This window comes from Silene latifolia, chromosome 4, assembly GCF_048544455.1.
Source record: "Silene latifolia isolate original U9 population chromosome 4, ASM4854445v1, whole genome shotgun sequence".
Classification (NCBI taxonomy): Eukaryota; Viridiplantae; Streptophyta; class Magnoliopsida; order Caryophyllales; family Caryophyllaceae; genus Silene; species Silene latifolia.
This window is the reverse complement of record NC_133529.1, coordinates 108,750,802-108,770,791: the sequence shown is the minus strand read 5'-3', so window position 1 is coordinate 108,770,791 and position 19,990 is coordinate 108,750,802. Positions and strand designations below refer to the sequence as shown.

The following is a 19,990-nucleotide window of genomic DNA, read 5'->3' as shown; positions in this document are numbered from 1 at the left end:
GATTGAAAGGGGAAGAAGAAGTGGAGCCCTCATTACTAGGCTCTACTCAAACTCGTCATCACCATCACCGTCTCCATCATCATCTCCATCATCATCATTACCATCACCATCACCTTGAATTGCCCCGAACTCGGACTCACGGATGAAATCGTCCGTGTTCAAGTGGGCATCCGAGCTAAAATCCTCCAACCCCGAGCTCATGCCGACAAACATCTCCGGGTTCCCTCCGGCACCACTAGACCCGCCCTCTTGGAAGATAGAAGGGGCACCCCCGAACCACCTCGTGTCATGCCCTTCCCCTTGAGTGGTTGGCGGGGAGGGAAAGACCGGGGCGCTAAAGTAGTCGGGCCGCATATTGATATCTCCGTAGCGGAAAGTCCCATCTTCCGGATGTCCGCCATCCGGGAATAAATAGTAAGAGGGGTGAAGGCCGGAGGGGTGTTTGTATTGGTTCCTCATAAAATCATCATAGACCGGGAATTGACCAAGAGAATGGTCATAGTAAATCCGGTCAAGTCGTTGTTGAAGCCCATGCCGCTCACTTGCGGCGTTTGCCATATTAAGTTTCATCTCCTCCATGAAGGAAATGAGGTCGGCGTGGAGAGGGGGCGATTGTTGTTGTTGTTGACTGGAGGACCCCTCTCCTTGTTGGAAGGGCCCGGGGACAAAAGGGGTAGATGGTGTGGCATACCGCAAGGTAGACCTTGCGGGAATGATGGGTCGGCCACGAGTATACCGAAGATTTGGGTTAATTTGTTGGGGAATAGAGGGGTCTTCAGGATTCTCAATGTCAACCAAATAATCCTCCGAGTTAGGCACTACTTTCATCTTGTCGGGGTTGGGAAGAGGGATAGAATTTCTGTCAACTCCATCCACCCGAATTTGCCAATAGTCGAGGCCATCATTCGGGTGGGTCTTCAACCAGCCGAGGTTGTGGTGGATATAATTCTTGAAAAACATTGTATCACCAATCATATACTGCATCCCACTCAAATTGACCCTCCGGTTGAGCCTCTTTACCAAATGGGTGATGAGTCCACCCACGACAACGGCCGTATTAGAGGCCGGAGAGTTGCTAAGTCTTTGCAAAGTAAGGGCCAAGTGGTGGGCAATGTCAATTTTGAAGGTAGTGGGGTTGGAACGAAGGTAAGAGCCGAGAATTTCCAACTCCTCCGTTCGGAAATTGTGATTTTCCTCGCGGCCAAAAACAGTCCACCCCATGAACCTATGCCAAACCCGTATAGCCGCATTATGGACAGTGTTAGCGGCTCTCTTGACCCCCCGAACATCATCTAAACCCGTAATAGCCTTCCATAATTCCCCATGGTCAAAGGTATCGGGCGCCTTGTGAGGAGGGCTCGCGTCAAGCCCGAAATGGGAGGCAAAGGTGGGAAGGGTCAAGGCGTAGTCCTTGTTCATCAGTCGGAAATGCAAAAAGGCTACCTTTTGGGATTGGCGATGCTTGTCAAGACGAAGGGAGCTCAAAAACTCCCAAGTGAGACGGGCATAGGTTTTCTCATGCATCCCGTACATCAATTTCATGCCCACCCCCTCAAACAATTCAAGAGTTACTTGGTTTAATCCTAACTCCCGCATGGATTGTCTATCAATAAATCGGGTGGGGGCAATGGGGCGTCGTTTGAATAAAACAAATTTACCTTTCATTGTGACGGAAGTGAATTGGACATCCGGGAAGTCGGGGTCGGTGCTCATGTCGGTCGCCGCCGCCGCCACCGCCTCGGCTTGTTCAAGTGCCAAATCCCCCTTTCTCACTCTCTTCTTTGGGGCCATTTTTTGTGATTTTGATGGTGGGTGAAGGGTTAGGAAGGAGGTTGAGGTGGTTGTTGGTGGTTGTTGGTGGTTGTTGGCGGTTGAGGTGAGGTGAGGGTAGGGGGGTAGGGTTAAGAGTGAGAGATGAGAGAAGAAATGAGTCGAAAAAAATGAGTTAATTTTGGGTGATTTTGTGTTAAAAACACGATCAGAGTACTCCCAGCCGGTCAGGAGACCGGCCGCCGGTCGCCCGACTGGGAGTTCGGGTGATTTTCAAAATTTTCAAAAAAGTATCAGAAGACTCCCAGCCGGTCAAAAGACCGGCCGCCGGTCACCCGGCTGGGAGGTCACCCAATCTCCAATTTCTTCATAAATGCACTCCCAGCCGGTGGGCCGGCTGCCGGCTTGCCGGTTGGGACTTCTCTCAAGGCACAAAACAGCACAACTCAAAAGAACGCGTACTCCCAGCCGGTTAGCCGGCTGCCGGCCTGCCGGCTGGGACTACTCTTCCTTGTAAATTCGTCAAAATTCCTTTGATTTTACAGAAACTTCCCAGCCGGCCAGAAGACCGGCCGCCGGTCACCCGGCTGGGAATACATTCCATGTCATTTTCTCCAATACACCCCTATTCCATTTCCCATCATTTATTGGCCTCGAATTCCGTGTTTTCGACTCTCAAACCCGACTCAAGATGTCGGATAAAGGCCAATAAATGGTCAAACGCTTGTTTATCATACAAAAACCCAAATTCATCAACTATTGTGACCGACATCATTCAAATTGACAAGTAGCATCCCTCCGAAATTCTTCACTTTCTACCTAAATGCATGCTATATACAAATGGTGGTTCTTGAGGAACTCCACCAAACCAAATCACCTTGAAGAGTTTCAGTTTGCCCTCTCCTCGGGGAGGGGTTCCCCGAGGTAGAGCACTTCAATAGGACCTTTGTTATCACCGTCATAGTAGCGCTTGATTCTTTGGCCATTAACCTTAAACGTTCCTCCTTCGTCACTCCAAAGCTCGAAAGCACCATAAGGAAATATTTTCATCACTTTAAAGGGTCCCGACCACCTTGATTTGAGCTTGCCCGGAAACACCTTGATCTTGGAGTTAAAAAGGAGGACAAGGTCCACAACACTTATCTCTTTCTTCATGACTTTCCCATCATGCCATTTTTTTGTTTGGTCCTTGTAAATTTTGGAGCTCTCATAAGCCTCCAATCTCAATTCTTCAAGCTCATTTATTTGGAGAAAACGCACTTCTCCGGCGGCATCAAAGTCAAAATTCATTTCTTTAAGAGCCCACCAAGCTTTGTGTTCCAACTCCACCGGCAAATGGCAAGCTTTCCCGTACACAAGCTTATACGGGGTGGTGCCAAGGGGTGTCTTGAAGGCGGTTCTCAATGCCCATAAGACATCCGGGAGCTTTTGGGACCAATCTTTCCGGCTCTTGTTGGTGACTTTCTCCAAAATGGCTTTAATTTGGCGGTTAGAAACCTCCACTTGCCCACTAGTTTGAGGGTGGTAGGCAAGTGCGGTTTTGTGCCGCACTCCATGTGATTCAAGTAGAGCTTTGAAGGTACTCTTGCGGAAATGAGATCCGCCATCACTTATGACTACTCTCGGCGTTCCGAACCTTGGGAAAATCGTGCCTTTGAAAAGCTTCATCACAACCTTGCTATCATTGGTGGGAGAGGCAACCGCTTCAATCTACTTGGATACATAGTCCACCGCAACCAAGATGTATTCATTTCCACAAGAGTTGGGAAAGGGTCCCATGAAGTCTATGCCCCAACAATCAAAAAGCTCAATCTCCAATATGTTAGTCAAGGGCATCTCACTTCTCTTCCCAAATGTTCCCAACCCTTTGGCAAGCATCACAAGATTTAACCAAGTAGTGAATGTCTTTGAACATGGAGGGCCAATAGAACCCACCTTGGAGGATCTTGGCAATTGTTCTAGAGGTGGCCAAGTGTCCTCCATAGGCGGAATTGTGAACCCGGTGAACAATCTCTAAGCCCTCCTCTCTTGAAACACATCTCCGGAACATTCCATCCCCACACTTGCGGAACAAGTGGGGATCATTCCAAAAGTATCTCCTAGCATCATTTCTCAACTTCCGCCTTTCTCTTGGTTCCATTTCATCCGGTAGGAAACCACTCACAATGTAGTTTGCAAGATCCGCAAACCAAGGGGTTTTGGCGGTAGCTTCCATGAGTCCATCATCTCGCAACCACTCATTGATGGGTCCACTCTTGTCTTGTATCCCATGGTCTTCAACGGTCAATCTAGATAAGTGGTCGGCTACAACATTTTCCGAACCGGCCTTATCCTTAATCTCTAAATCAAATTCTTGAAGAAGAAGGACCCATCTCAAGAGTCGGGGCTTTGCATCTTTCTTCACCATCAATTGTCTCAAGGCGGTGTGATCGGAGTAAACCACCACCTTAGACCCAACAAGGTATTGCCGAAATTTCTCCACGGCATGAACAATTGCCAACATTTCCTTTTCGGTAGTAGCATATCCACATTGTGTTTGATCAAGAGTCTTGCTTGTGTAATATATCACATGATGCTTCTTACCCATAACTTGCCCAAGTACCGCACCAACCGCGAAGCCCGAAGCATCATACATTATCTCAAAGGGAAGATTCCAATCCGGAGAACGGATTATCGGTGCCGTGACCAATGCTCTCTTCAACCTATTAAAAGCTTCAAGACAAGAATCATCAAACACAAAGGGGGAATCCTTAAGGAGTAATGAGGTTAGGGGCTTTGCTATTTTTGAAAAATCCTTGATAAAACGCCGATAAAACCCGACATGGCCTAGAAAACTTCTCACTCCCTTAACATTGGAAGGGGGTGACAAGTTCTCTATGACCGCAACTTTGGCCCCATCGACCTCAATACCCCTCCTTGAAACGATGTGACCGAGGACAACCCCTTCCTCAACCATGAAATGGCACTTTTCCCAATTAAGGACGAGGTTATGCTCCTCACACCGTTTCAACACACAAGCCAAGTTCTCAAGACAAAGCTCAAACGAGTCTCCATGGACACTAAAGTCGTCCATGAAGACTTCCATGCTTTTTTCAAGGAAATCGGAAAATATTGTCATCATGCACCTTTGAAAGGTGTCGGGCGCATTACAAAGCCCGAATGGCATCCTACGGTAGGCATAGACCCCTATTGGACAAGTGAAGGTCGTCTTCTCTTGGTCATCCGGGTGGATGGGAATTTGGAAAAACCCGGAATAACCGTCTAAGAAGCAATAATATGCATGGCCCGCGAGCCTTTCTAGCATTTGGTCAATGAAGGGAATTGGGAAGTGGTCTTTGAGGGTGGCGGCATTGAGCTTGCGGCAGTCAATACACATTCGCCACCCGGTCACGAGTCTAGTGGGTAGGGTGGTGCCATCCTCTTGTTCAACCATTTGTATCCCCCCCTTTTTGGGTACCACGTGGACCGGACTAACCCATTTGCTATCGGTAATTTGGTATATAATACCGGCCTCTAGGAGTTTCAACACTTCATTTTTCACCACCTCGGCCATCTTTGGGTTAATCCTCCTAAGACCGTCAACCTTGGGTTGACTCCCCTCTTCCAAAACTATTCTATGCATGCACAAACTCGGACTTAAGCCCTTGATGTCATCAATGCTATACCCAAGTGCTCCTCTATGAGTTTTCAAGATTTCCAAAAGCTTCTTTTCTTGGGACTCACTTAGGTTAGCATTAACGATCACCGGATAGGCGTCTCCCTCATCAAGGAAAGCATATTTGAGTGAGGGAGGCAAGGGTTTGAGTTGTACCTTTGGAGGGAGAAAGCCCTCCACTTTCTTCAATAGTTCCTCATCAACTTCGTGATCCTCTTTCATTGCCTCATCATGCAAAGAGATTTGAAAAACCTCTTCCATCTCCGCCTCTTCACGGGCTACTTCGTGCACTACTTCATCAATTACCTCGATTGTGCTCAATCTTTCTACACTTGGACCTTTCATCAAATTTGGCAAGTTAAATTCGATTTTGTTGCCCTCAATTTGGAAGGTTAGCCGCTCATTCTTCACATCAATGAGTACTCCTCCGGTAGCCAAAAATGGTCTACCTAGGATGATGGGAGTATGGCTATCCTCCGGAATATCAAGGACAACAAAATCGGTGGGAATCAAAAACTTTCCAACCTTGACGCGCACGTCCTCAAGCACCCCCATAGGGCGTTTGACGGACCTATCCGCCAATTGGAGAGTCATGGTAGTGGGAGCCAAGTTTTGAATGCCAATCCTTTTTGCAACTTTCAAAGGAATAACACTAACACTTGCTCCCAAGTCACAAAGAGCTCTTGATATAGGAACACCGCCAACTACACAAGGAATGGAAAAGCTCCCCGGGTCACCAAGTTTAGTGGGCAATTTGTTAAGGATATGAGCACTACATGCTTCTTCCATAGCCACTATTTCTTGGTCACCCAAGACTCTTTTCCTTGTCAAAATATCTTTTAAAAATTTTGAGTAGGTTGGCATGTTCATTATCACCTCCGTAAAGGGTAGGGTAACCTCAAGTTTCTCAAGCATATCACAAAATTTGGCATACTTGAGGTTTTCCCTACTCTTTATGGCTCTTGAAGGGTAAGGAATTTTAGAAACAAGTTGGGAATTGGAAGGTACCTTTGGAGGAGCCGAACTTTTTGTTACCTTTTTAGAATGTTGCAAAGGTACTTCTTCAATAGCTTCCTCCTCATAAGGGAGGTCTTCCACATATCCATCAACATCCTTGTCCACTTGAATTCCTCTTCTAGTCAAATCTTCACAAGCTTTCTTTCCTTTCTTGTCTTCATTAGCTTTACCCGAAGCCTCAGCGGGTGAGCTTTCCTCCTCATCATCCATTTCTAACCCATTCCCCTTGGGATCTTCATCAACTTCCAACTCAAGGTCTTTGTAAGGGTCCTCAAGCTCTAAACCACTCCTTAGCACTACCGCATGAGCATGGTGGCTATTTGAGGCATCTTTGGAGCTTTGTCCTTGAGCCAACAAACCACCGGGCGGCCTTTGAGGGTTAGCCATAGCATGAGAAGCCATCCTAGATTCCATTTCCCTCATGTCCTTAAGAAATGTAGCTCTCAAGTTTGCTTGTTCTTGTTGAGTAGCTTTTGCAAAATTAGCTATCTCTTGGCTATGTTGAAGTTGCATGTTTTTTATCATCTTCAATAGCTCAACTTGAGAGAGCTCACCTTGGGGTTCTTGATGAGGTTGGTTGGCTATGGGTAAAGGGAACCCATAGTCATATCTAGCATTGGGACCTTGGTTGTTGTTTTGCCCCCCTTGGAAGTTAGCTCTAGGACCATAGTTGTTGGAGTTTGATCCTTGACCTTGTTCTTGAGACCCTTGAACATACCCTTGCCCAAATCCTTGATTTGCTTGATTTACTTGATTCCCTTGGTAAAACCCTTGGTTGCTGTGGTTTCCACCAAACTCTTGGTACCCTTGTTGTTGGTTGCCATAGTTTTGGGGTTGATTGTTGCTTGACCATTGGTTTTGGTTTCCGGAATTATTTCTTGGGTTTGGGAGAATTCCCCTTGGTTGAGCAAAACCGGGTGGATTGGTTTGGGTTTGTGGTTGGAGATGTTGGGAGTTTTGAACATTGGTGCTTTTGTAACTAAAGTTGGGGTGGTTCCTTAACCCGGGGTGGTAGAAATTGGTATTTGGATTGTAGGTGTTCGGGTTGTTGTAAGGAGGCCTTGGTGGTCTAGGATTGTTGTTGTAGCTTTGAAAAGCGTTCACCTCTTGAGCATTCTCTTCATAGGCACCATTGTAATTGTTGCCACACAAGTCATATGTATGACCACTTCCTCCACAAAGTTCACAACTTGAGACTTGAGCCACTTCTTCCATGGGCGGCCCATATGAGGTTGCGGCTTGGTTCACTTGATTCCTTGAAAACTTCTCAAATTGTTTTGTGAGCAAGTCGAGCTTGGCATTTGTCTCGGAGTTGGAGGCATTTTCCTTAGGAAATTTCCCGTTCCTTCGTAGCATGTTCCCTCTAGAACCATAGTTTGCCTCCGAATCTACCATTTTCTTGATCAATGTCGTGCCCTCTTCATCACTCAAGTGGTCAAAACCTCCCCCCGTGGAGGCATTTACCATCTCCTTAGTTCTTGGTAGTAAAGTTTGGAAGAATGCTTGAGTAATGTACCATTCCGGTATTCCATGGTGGGGGCAACTTGCTATCAAGTCTTGATAACGGTCCCAAGCCTCACCCAAGGACTCCCCATCCTCTTGTTGGAACGTATGGATCTCATTGCGGAGCATCGCGGTCTTGGAGGAAGGGTAGTACTTGGCCATAAATGCTTTGGCTAAGTCGTCCCAAGTAGTGAAAGTATCCGGCGGGTGGATGTTCAACCACCGGTCCGCTTTGCCCGTCAATGAAAACGGAAACAACATCATTCTCAAGGTGTCTTCGAACACCCCATTCTTCTTCATTAGTGAAACTTTCCTCTTAAACTTCCGGAGATGAGCATGGGCATCCTCTTCAATATGACCCCCGAACAAGTCCTTCTCAATTAACCCGACTTGGGAGGGATGCATTTCAAAGTTGTTTGGGGCCAAGGTGCCGAAATTGATAGGGTTACATGAATCATTATGGTTAGGCCGGTTATGATCTCTAAGAGCCATTTGTGGTGGGTGGTTTGGTTCTTGATGTTGTGGTGTTTGAGGCGGACTATTGTAATTAAGGAAGTTATGAAAGGGGTTCTCTACTAAAGTCTCAATTGTGGTATTTGGTTGAATCGTAGTTGTTGTATCAAAATCTTGTGGGATGTGTGAGTTTGGTTGATCAATGTTTGCTTGTGTGGAATTATTCCTTACTCTTTCAAGAGTCCTAGTCCTCAAGGTTCTAAAAAGCCTTTCGGGGTCGGAGTTGAATAGAAGAGCTTGGTGATTCCTTCTAGGCATACACTTGACAAATCGTAAGTCTCCTAGTGTTTCTACCCACTAGGGAAAGGCAAAAATCACACACACTCTACAAACAACAATCAACTACTAAAGCAAACTAACAATTGAGACAAGATTAAAGCAAAGACTCTAAATAAAACTAAGCATAACCTAACGCCATCCCCGGCAACGGCGCCATTTGATAATAGGAAATTTGTCGTCTACTCCCTATACCAAAACTATTTGTAAAACCCGAAAAAGCGTAGTATTTAGTCGGGGTCGAACTCAAGGACGGCGGGGGTTGCTACAAAGTTCGATTAAGAGTCAAGTTTAATCAAAATTAAAAGAAGGGGTTTTGGTTTTAATCACTAGAGCAAAAGAACAAACAAGTTGATGATAATGAATATGATTAATTAAAAACTAGGGCTTTCGGGGTCATCAAAATGGTTTAGGGGCAAACATGAAGATCAAAAAGGGTCAATGGTGAGAGATTATCCTAAGATGTAAAACCAATGTCTTGGTTATCTTAAAGGTGGCTACTAATTCTCATTAAGTATCACACCTCTCTTAAACATACATCAAGACCCCCACAAACTTTCATTCAATGGGAGAATTAAGCAATAATGAAAGAAAGGCAAAAGCTTTCACTTGAGCAAATCAACAAACACCTTGAGTGCATGAATCAGGAAAGATAAACAATTCACCAAAGACCAAAATATTCAAAGAATCATGCCCATAAATTCCATAAAGACTCCCCCTAAACCCTAGAAGGAATCTACTCACTCATGTTAAGGGAAATTATGCTAAATAGAGAAGAAAAGCAAACAACACAAGGAGGAGACATGATGAATGTTATAGCAATATTAAAAGACAAGGAAAATGTAAACAAATGATAAACAAGTAAAAGAAAGGAGAGGAATTATACCAACACAAGGAAAGATGAATGCTTGATTGATTAATAAGAAGGAAAACCCTTCAAAATCCCCAATACAAACTTCAACAAACAAGTGTAAACAATTGACAATTACTAGAACTAACTAATTCTTGCTAAATTTTAATAATAATTATTGAAAGATTAGAACTTGATTAAGGAGGTATTACAATAAATATGGAATGTTTTTTTTTTTATCTAGGGTTTTGTGTACAAAAGGGGTTTAAGAGGGGGTATTTATAGGTTCCACAAGGATTAGGACAGAAATTGAAATGGGCTTTGAAACACGTATACGCACTCCCGGCCGGTCAACCGGCCGCCGGTTCTTTGGCCGGCTGGGAGATCTCTGGAAGTTTTAAACAATCTTTGGGAATCATCAGGCATGCTCGGCCGGTCAACCGGCCGCCGGTCCATGACCGGCTGGGACACCTTTGACCTCGAATCTTGACTTTTGCCCTTTGGGGTACTCCCGCCAAGGCAGGCGCACGGCATTATTTGACCTAGGGAGATCCCCAGTAACTTTCTTCCAACTTCTTTGTTTCCTAGCTCATTGTGTCTTCCCAGTAGGCTAGCCGTCGGGCCACCGGCCGGGATGCTCTTCCTTGTTTCTTCCTTGTTTTCATGTATATACGTGCTCCCAAATGGCCGTGTTTGCCGTACGCCTACTGTCGGCCGGCCTACTCTGAGAGTACTTCTCAGCATCATTCCTTCATCTTTCATGCGTGGCTTAGTATTCCCGTCTTTCTAGCTTCGTTTCACCCGTTCCCGCTTCAATTTCTGCAAGGGGGCCACAGTGTCATAGTAAAGGGAACCGGGACAAGAAACAAGAGGAAATGGGGTACAAAACCGCCTCAAATGGAGTCGAATATGCATGAAAATAAAGGGAAAAAGGGTGCAAAATGGTCTTATATCAGCAACCTAGATTATCGAGAGATGGTCTTAAGGAGTCTTACATTAGTAGCTTCGTTCAAAATCTACAAGAGTTGCTTTGATGGACTTGTGGTTTATCACTATTCACTACTCTACTTTACTATTGCTAGAATCGTTGAATTCAGTTCTACAATGGTAAATTGGTTATAAAGATCTTCGATTATTGTCATTCACGTTACATATAACGTTGCACAATACGATTTATCATAGTTATCAATACAACCGACACATAAGAATCATGCGAGTTAAATCTCACTAGATATGTAACATCCCGCAAGAGCAGTCGACCCCACTACTTCGGAGATTTTGAAAATTTTAGCTAAATTTTCGTTTTTTTTAAGTTTACCTTGTAACATTACCAACTTACCCTTACCGGTTTTTTTTTTTTGGCGCCCCTAAATGCGAATCTTGACTCAGCTACCTCGGTTAAGATAATATAACACGAGTTCAATTTTAAAATTTAGCCCTAGGTGAATGTAAGGTTCCCCCTTCCCTCCCACCCACCCCCCCCCCCTCCCCCGGAAACAAGCAAGCACAAGACTTTGTACCCTGAAGGTTGTACCTATTCTCCTTTGAGCTGGCAAAAGCTTACCCGACCCGACCCGCCAGAAACCTGACTCGATAGAACCCGAAAATTGGATGAACTGAAACCGAACCCGATAACCACTAACAACCTTATTTTTCCAACCCGAACCCGACCGGCCAACCCGATATTGGCTCAACCCGATGGATGACTCGATAATGAATAAGCTTAATAATGGTGCAATATGACCAAATTGACATTCATCGTAATGGTTTTCACTGAAAACTACAATTAATACATCTATACATTGTTTAAACATAAAATTAACCATCAAAAACTAATTACATAAGATAAAATACGGAGTATATGCTAATAAACTGACCCGCTAATGACACGACCCGACTTGTCACCCACTAATGGACTGACCCGACGATGACCCGATACCCGATATAACCTGATCCGCATTAACCCGACCCGTAACCGACCCGATTGCCACATCTATAATCCTCTTAGGCTCCTACACTTTGTGAACCGTCCTAGATGTAAAGGGCTTGTGGCACTGAAGATTGACTATTGTTAAATTAGAAACGAGTCCTTATTTATACAAGCAACGCTAATAATGGATGATATGATTCTAAACTTATAAATACATTGATTACTTGTTTTTCAAAAGGAGAAAAGAAAGGAAATCCAAAGGGAGTAGAAGCTGATTACCTAAGTGTAATGGCAAGTCAACCCAGTGAAAACCCACAATCCATCTACAACTTTACTGTTAAGGTCTGTTTAATTCTTTTGTATAATATAGCTTAAATTAATTAAGCTGATGAATTAGTCAAACGTAATTAACATTGTGTTGTTTAAACTCAGGATGCCAAGGGAAATGAAGTTAGTTTGAGTGATTATAAAGGCAAAGTGTTACTCATTATTAATGTTGCATCTAAATGGTACCGACTATTTTATTTTTATATTTTCATTTTATTTCACCTAATTATACAAATAGTAATCCGTATGTGATTTAATTGGCTTAATGTATGGCAGTGGAATGACCAACTCCAATTACACAGAGCTGAACCAGTTGTATGACAAGTACAAAGATCAAGGTCTTTAATTAGTTGTTAATTTGATTGATTTCTAATGTTGATGCAATATATTAGGATAGTTTGTTCATTAATTTCCTTGATATATTTGTACACAGGATTACAGATTCTGGGATTCCCATGTAATCAGTTTGGTGATGAGGAGCCAGGAAGCAACTCCGAGATTCTTGAATTTGTTTGCACTCGCTTCAACTCCCAATTTCCCATCTTTCACAAGGTCGGTTTTCAAGAATACTAACAGATTCTCATTTTCTGGTTTGCGAGTTGCGACAATATACTTACTCTGTCATCATCATTTGTTTACCTTTTATATTCTTTGTGAGCGTATTTTATTCAAAGGTAAACAAATGATTGCGGGAGAGGAGGTACCTCCTCCATGTCTTTGATGCAAGTCTCTCTTTTCTAAATCTGTTTTTGTAGATTGAAGTTAATGGAGAGAATGCAGCACCGCTTTACAAGTTCCTGAAACTAGGAAAATGGGGAATATTTGGGGATGATATCCAGTGGAATTTCGCCAAGTTTCTCGTTGATAAGGATGGCCAGGTTGTTGGTCGGTATTACCCTACAACTTCCCCTCTGAGCATGGAGGTAAGAAGCTCCTCCTGCAAATCCGTTTTGGCGTTTTTATTATGTCATCCTGCTGCAATGCCTTGTTATTTAATGGCCTCCGTTTGTGTAACAGTATGATATTAGGAAGCTGCTTGGATTTGCTTAAACTTTCAAGTTTACGGTGTTGCTAAAATGTAAACGGAAGCATCTGACCAAGTTACGGAGCTATTATACCAAATTCGTTGGTATTGTTGTATAAAGACGTGTTTGATTTCGAGTTGGCATTGTTGTGTACGAGTGTATCTGAAGCGGGATTATGTGGTTCCGAGTTCTAGGCGTTGTTTGCTTACTTTTTAGCCCAACCAGGCTCACCTATAATCCCTTCCCCAAAATGTTTGAGAAACCCTTTTTAGGGTGTCATGATTCTTTGTCGGATAATATTCAATTGGGTCAGCAAAAGCAACAAGAATTGCAAGAAAAGCCGAGTTTTTGGTTAGAACTTAGAAGCAAAAAAAAAAAAACAAAGTCTCTGTTCATCATAGATGGCTTACACTCAACAACTCAAATTCACAAAGACTGTTACGTCCGATAACATATAAATAATTTAATCATTTGGTTCCCTGAATCGAAACGAGTTACATCAGAATCTGAATCACTCATGCACCCATAATAATTAAACTACTCTTACCTGAAAATAACCTACCAATTCTACCTAAACTGGGTTATCTCAAACTTGGCTGCCCCCAAAGTCAACCAATCCAATCAATCAACAATGGTGAATTTAGGGTTTGAAGGCGGAACTCTTTATCGCGTACAACATTTGGGAAGCTTGACTAGGCCTACAATTATCAACTCCATCTCTCCTGATAAAGGCTGATCACGTCGTTCTGGGAGCTCATCACCTAATGGCTCTAAATAAACAACACAATGTATTTACAAATAATCACCAAACAAACAATTAAACACCTCCGGGCATAATTGCACTTATCCACTTTCCAAGTCTATGTCAGTGTTTGGGTTTGGGTTCTTTGAATCAACTATTTTCTGATCGGGCCATGAGCCCGCAAAGTTTTCACTGATTGGCACTGATGTTTTATTACTCATTGGCTGCTCAGAACTCTTCTCGTCTTTCTCATCAGACTCCTTTCCCTTGCCCTTGATAATCCCATAAATAAAACTGCACACTACAACCTGATAGAAGAATTTGCATCAGACTATCAAGAAAGACATTCTGAATTTCAAGTTCACGACACAGTTTGAAGCTCGTTAGCATCTAAGAAATTAATTGAGATCATAACTCATATGCATCGACAATTACCCTTGTGGCTCCTTCTACAACAAAAGTAAGGAAAAAGATCATTTGAATTTCATACTTCTTAACATTGAAAGACACTAAATTCATAGAGAATAAAACTCGAAGTAGAATAACACAAAAACATTTTATATATTCATTTGACCACTGGTGTCCTGCCAAGTCCACAAAACTATTTACCATGTCCCAAACAATTTCATTTAAACCCAGCCATTGATTGCGAAAGTGCATTGTATCACTCCTCCTGGTATTTTAGCCCACACTGACACAAACCTAGACCCACGTTACTTCAAACAATGACATCCTTCAGGAGTTTCAATATGAGTACCATGTAGTATTGCAGCTTATCTAGTTAATCGTTAAGGTATAGAGAAGTAAATCAAAAATTTCAAATGAACGGTGATACCGAACGAGCTCTAAACAAATATACATTTATCAAATACCTGGACAGGTCTTGAAGCAACAAGCGTTCCACTAACTGCACCACCAATCACATGGCCATCAGGGCTAGAAAGAGAAACATTAACACCACCAGTTCGGCTACGAGGTCCTCCAGTTTCAGCAACTAAGTACGAGCCAGACAAACATAATATCTCAAAACGGCCCTGTGGTAAGTTATCAACACAAAATACTCAACTTCAATTTCGAAAGAAAAAAACCCACTCAATTTTAAACTATAGAATCATAACTATAATAAGACGATAACAAATACTATAAACTTTGCCATGCTAGAACTGTCTTCGCTGGTTTCCCAATCTTTACACATACCTAACAGTGAATTAAATTATTGCAAACGGAAACACTAAAACAGCTAGGAAATTTCCGAAGATTTATTTCTAAATAAGGTTAAAAATATTACCTCAAAAGTAACAGTTCCAGCAGATGATCCAGGCTGACGTAGAGTAACTGCTGACACACCACCACTGCCTGACATAATGCATAGAGCCCTAGGCCTCTGTTGTGAAAATGAAAGTAATTTTCCAGCAATGTCCTGTAGATCACATTGAGATTAAGTTGATACTAAAGATGAATGCATGGGATCAAAGTTGTCAAACTTCAAATTTTGTAGCAATACCATGAGCTGTGTTATTCAGACACGCCGGCACGTGTCGGTGTCCGACAGTGTCGGAGTAACATAGACCATGAGCATTCGTTGAGCTCCTCATCTTGCTTTTATGGCAATGAAATGTGGGGCTTTAGATAGACAAAGAGGATGTTTGTGGAACGCAGAGAGCAACGAGAAGCAAGCGCAGAGTTTTGTGAGAGAGGGAAAGCAGTTTTGTTTATCCATGTGTAGGGCTGAGCAAAACCAGGTAACCGTACCGGTTTTTAGATTCTTTTCGGGTACCCCATTTTAAGATTGCCATTTTTGCAAACCAGTTCCGACCTAAAAAGACACCGGTGCCCAGTTTCTCATCACTTTATACGTAGAGTCCAAAAAAAGGTTACCCGAAACCAACTTCAGACCAGTTTCAAGATTTTGGCTGCTTTTTTCCTTTTCGCGTGCTGAGTAAATTGGTAAATGCAAATAAAATTTTGACTAAATCAGAAATCATGAGGTTGTCATCAATGGAGGCGACGTTAGTATTGGCAGAGTTGCTAAGAGGATTGACGTGCTTCTTACAATACTCAATGACCTTAGTGAGGATGTTGCTGGTGACGTTAGGAAGAGGAATGGCATTGTCAGCGACTCCCTCTTCGACCATCTGCTTTATCGCATAGACTTCATCACCATTGTGTCTCCTGACTCTCCTCTCCTCCGCCTCACTTCTACATCCAAGCTCTTCAACGTTAACTTCCTCTCCATCGTCACCATGAATGGTACTTGAGGACCTTATGAGAGAGGGAGAAAGTATGTTTCGGGTTTGGTTGGGAACTATGAAGGGAGATTGATAGAGGTTATTAAATGAGACCATTCAATGTTAGGCTTTTGGTATTTCGTAGGCTAGTATATATAACGCAGTCAAACTGTGCTTTTTCTCCATTTTTATTTATTTAAAAAAAAACAAATCCTGTTTAGAAACTGCGTACCCAGTTGCGTTTTTCTAAAACATGGACCTCACTCGGATTACCAATTCATTACTCAAAAAAACAGTTCGGGTATTCCAACCAGGAAAGAAACCGAATTTCCACGTTTTTAAATTGGTTTACGATTTCGTTTCAGTTTATAAATTTGGATCGTTATTTTTTTCTCTTTCCTATGACTCGCACCAAAAGTGTCTTCAAAAGTGAGTAAAAGAATGAAGCTATAAGGTAACCAATTGGCAAGCATTCACATATATCTTCCTTCCAAAAAAAATACAGAGGGTGTGTTAAAAAAAAAACAAGTATCAATGGCCAGTGTAAATGCTTTTTAGTCAAAAGAATGAACCTAGAATAGTCTCAGTTAAGAGGTCACAATATAGCTTTTAACAAGTTGGCATACCTCTCCAGGTTGAACATGTATGACATGAGGCATAAACGCGGCACCGGCAGAGTTACTCATCCATTCACCTGGTTAACGAAAAAACGACAATAAGTGAACTGTTAAATCCATGTATTGGATAGTAAACTCAATCTTATTAGGAGAAGGGGGAACCAATCCCAGTCAGACACTCACTGATTAAGCTACATCAAGTAGTAGGGACATTAACAAAGATTTGAATGGTGCTGAACAGAAATGTAAGAAAGAGAGTTTGTTTGAAAATCAAACTAACAAATTAGAGTTTCCCAGTATTATCTAGCCATCTACAGTTTGCATAATATATACTCCGTATGTATGTACACAATCTGGCTGAATCAACAATGCCACCAGAAGAACAAACCAAACTCCTAACTCATAAGGGTAGTAGTAGAATGCAGTTTACGATCAAGTAGTATAAAACTCGAAAATGGCCAAGACCATATCAATCAGTGAGTTTTAGACATTCCCTCTAAAAACATACTGTTCTCTGGCTTTGGAATATATAGAAATAAAGCAAAATGACCCCCTAAACACTCAATGCTTCTTAAACCGTTCAGGGTGTCGATGCAGTCCCTAATTTTGATGTTAGATGCTGGCCTGGCATAGTAGTATACACTATACAGGATAGTCTCTACACTTGGCGACAAATGAAAAGGCAAAGAAATTTGATAGTAGACAATGTCCTACACAATCTAAAATCGAATGGCACATGGGAATTCAGCAACCAAGTACAGCTATGACAATTCAGTTCACTAAAGGCATCTGAAAAGCAATCAACTTTCATCAAACAATAGGGAGTAAAGAACAATCAGTAAAGAACAATCGAGACAGTAACATGCAGCAGATAGCATATGTACAAGAATGAGCTTACCAACAGAGGCTAGCCTCTGCTTCCTCCCAGAACCAGGAGGCCTTCCCCTCTTTTTTCTGTCAGCAGGGGTAATTGAATTTGGGGAAGAAGGCAAGAGGTCCAACGAGACGGTACCGGACCCAGAAGCAACAGTGGGTCCTCCAGGCCCATCAGGCCCATATTTCCTGGGCCTACCCCTTTTCTTTTTAATGGGGTCAGTCAAAGAAGAAGAAGCAGCAGCAGCGGATGAATCGAGTGTGATAGTAAAACCTTGAGTGGGGCCATTATTTCCTTGGACATTGAATGCAGGCGACGAAACTGAAAGGTTAGGGTTTGAAGGTCTATTATACCCAACTGGAATTGAGGTATGCAGATAATAAGGTGTTGAACCTTGCAATGTCATTCCTTCACTCCCATCCATACATTAAATCACACAAACTTAGAGCTATATCAAATTTAGGGTTTTAATTACTGAGAATACACTTCCTTTATGTATGAAAAACATGAATTATTTAGAGTAAAAAAGAAAAGAAAAGGGCAGATCTTAAAGATTGAAACTTAATAAAAGCAACTCCTCCAAAGTGTAGTACAACAAAGAGCAGTAGATAGTAGATTTCCGAAGATACCCCAAAAAAGCATAACTCACATTTTGCCAAAAATGACTCAAATAATTATTGATAGATAGATGAAATAAAAACCCTAGATTTGAAATAATAAGGGGGGGAAACCAAACAAAATGTGCAGTAGCAGTAGTAGTTGTTGTAGTTTTGAGAGTGAAAGTGAGTTCTGAAGGAGGTGAGAGAAAGAAAGAGATAGAGCAATCAAAGGAAAAGGGAAAACAAAATGTGTAATTAAATTGGGAGACTGACTTAAGAGTTGGGCTACACAACAAAGTACCATCTCAGATTAAACGAGATACATACATCATACATGAGATTGATCATTCAATTAAGCAACGACATGCTCACCTAACTTGCTAACTTTTATCTTCTTTCACTTACCATTTTCCTGAAATTTACTACCCGGCTACTCTCTCTCTCTTTTTTAAAGTGAAAAAGTATTTCCCTTTATGGGTTATGATAAATACAACCCAGTGGGTTATATTTAAACAACTAAAAGATGAAATAAATAGTTAATATATGCATTAATTGCATTGACTTATGTGTAATTTACTCTCTAATTTCTAAATTAATGTCAAATATAGAAAAATATTAAATGCTTAAATACAACCCAGTGGGTTGTATTTATCATTTCCCTTTATTTAATTTAAGGCTGATATAATGTCATTAGAAACACCATCGACAATCCTCTCGGAGCAATGATCGACCTAAACCCGAGTCGAATAATATAACAGCATATAGTGCGCCATACAATGAGCCACCTTTATTTCCGCAATTTCCTCTTCCCACTGGTAGTCTGGTACCGTACCTGTTGTAGCACTACCCTGCCAACCGTCCCATCATGGTCACGGATCACAACACCCAGCCCACTTCCCATTTCCCACATACACGTCGCATCAGTATTAAATTTCCAAACACCTTCCAGTGGTGAATTCCATTATAGAAGATATGTATTCACACCGAGTCTATCAAAGCCTTAATCACGACTGATTTGCTTATTGTTGGAATATGTATATTCTTGTTATTTAGTTACTACTTTTACTCCTATAATTTAGCTTTGTAGCTTGCACACCAATCTTGTATAGTAATATAAATACTGATGTAAAAGTTCATCGTTAATACACAAAAATTAACGCAATTAATCACATTATTTACATAGTATCCCGATTCAAAACGATCCTAAGCATCTTCTACGTCTTCGCTGTGCTCTTCACACTCGGCAAACCCATGGCATCCAATTCCAATGCCCTTATTCCCGACATCGATGAGCCCTCGAAACAACTTTTATCCATCTCATTCCCAACCTGCACCCAACTCACACCCACCTCGTATCGATCATAGCGATACCAAATTACTCGACTCCTCCAAGGATATGGGCTGTTTTCGTTCCTTGATGGATCAATCAACCCACCCCTTCGAACCATAACACTCAACCCCACCGTGTGGACACAGCCACCCGTGCCGCGCGCACCCGCGCGTTGGTTTCGAGACGACGACACTTCTCCCACGGAACTCCGACGCGAGGGCCAAAGCACGTCATGGGCCGTTACCGATTTGAAAAGCATTCAAACTGGTGAAAGGTTTGACAAGCCTGCTGATGAGAGGTGTCGTCGTGTCTCCCAATCAAACACATTTATATTCTCAACAAACAACTAGTTAGTGGTTAAGTCGAGGTCGATCCATGGGACGGTGTGCTTTGGGTTCTAAGTCTATCTATCTCAATTTATGCTAGTGTCACGATTGATTTGGGTTTTTAGTTGTGTTCTAAACTAATGCAAGCAACAAAGTAAAACAAGCAATAAAGGTGTAGACAAATAATAAAGGATACTAGGATGTCATGGGGTCATATGAGATTCATGGGAGTTGATCATACAAACATGTTCTTAATTAAATAGCAAGCACTTATTATTGTGATAGGATCGAGTTAGTGTATATCTTACAATCCCTAAGAAGGTTTGGGTCCCGGAGCCGAATCGATTAGATTGCACAATACCTACAAGTCGACTTAGTCCTTCCTATTCAACTATATGCATGGTCTAA

General features: G+C 42.3%; 3 protein-coding genes and 1 non-coding gene across 4 annotated transcripts; 2 read left to right on the top strand and 2 right to left on the bottom strand.

Annotated features, from left to right (window-relative positions):
- Nucleotides 1-2,658: 2,658 nt before the first annotated feature.
- LOC141651899 (uncharacterized) lies at nucleotides 2,659-3,060 on the bottom strand. The gene has a single exon (XM_074459591.1). It carries the CDS (start codon nucleotides 3,058-3,060, stop codon nucleotides 2,659-2,661), a length of 402 nt encoding a protein of 133 aa, XP_074315692.1.
- A 4,907-nt stretch (nucleotides 3,061-7,967) lies between these two features.
- On the top strand, nucleotides 7,968-8,074 carry LOC141654521 (small nucleolar RNA R71). Its single transcript, XR_012548079.1, has one exon. It is a non-coding gene; the product is annotated as a small nucleolar RNA R71 (small nucleolar RNA).
- Nucleotides 8,075-11,729: 3,655 nt separating this feature from the next.
- LOC141653784 (putative glutathione peroxidase 8) lies at nucleotides 11,730-13,164 on the top strand. Its single transcript, XM_074461635.1, has 6 exons — nucleotides 11,730-11,856; nucleotides 11,947-12,023; nucleotides 12,118-12,179; nucleotides 12,275-12,393; nucleotides 12,597-12,764; nucleotides 12,859-13,164. Exons 1-6 carry the CDS (start codon nucleotides 11,803-11,805, stop codon nucleotides 12,889-12,891), a joined length of 513 nt encoding a protein of 170 aa, XP_074317736.1. The 5' UTR covers nucleotides 11,730-11,802; the 3' UTR covers nucleotides 12,892-13,164.
- Nucleotides 13,165-13,285: 121 nt separating this feature from the next.
- On the bottom strand, nucleotides 13,286-18,287 carry LOC141653783 (AT-hook motif nuclear-localized protein 5-like). Its single transcript, XM_074461634.1, has 5 exons — nucleotides 17,352-18,287; nucleotides 16,463-16,530; nucleotides 14,897-15,028; nucleotides 14,481-14,642; nucleotides 13,286-13,916 (listed from the first exon to the last, which is right to left on the bottom strand). The coding sequence occupies exons 1-5, from the start codon at nucleotides 17,749-17,751 to the stop codon at nucleotides 13,710-13,712; spliced, it is 969 nt and encodes a 322-aa protein (XP_074317735.1). The 5' UTR covers nucleotides 17,752-18,287; the 3' UTR covers nucleotides 13,286-13,709.
- Nucleotides 18,288-19,990: the final 1,703 nt, after the last annotated feature.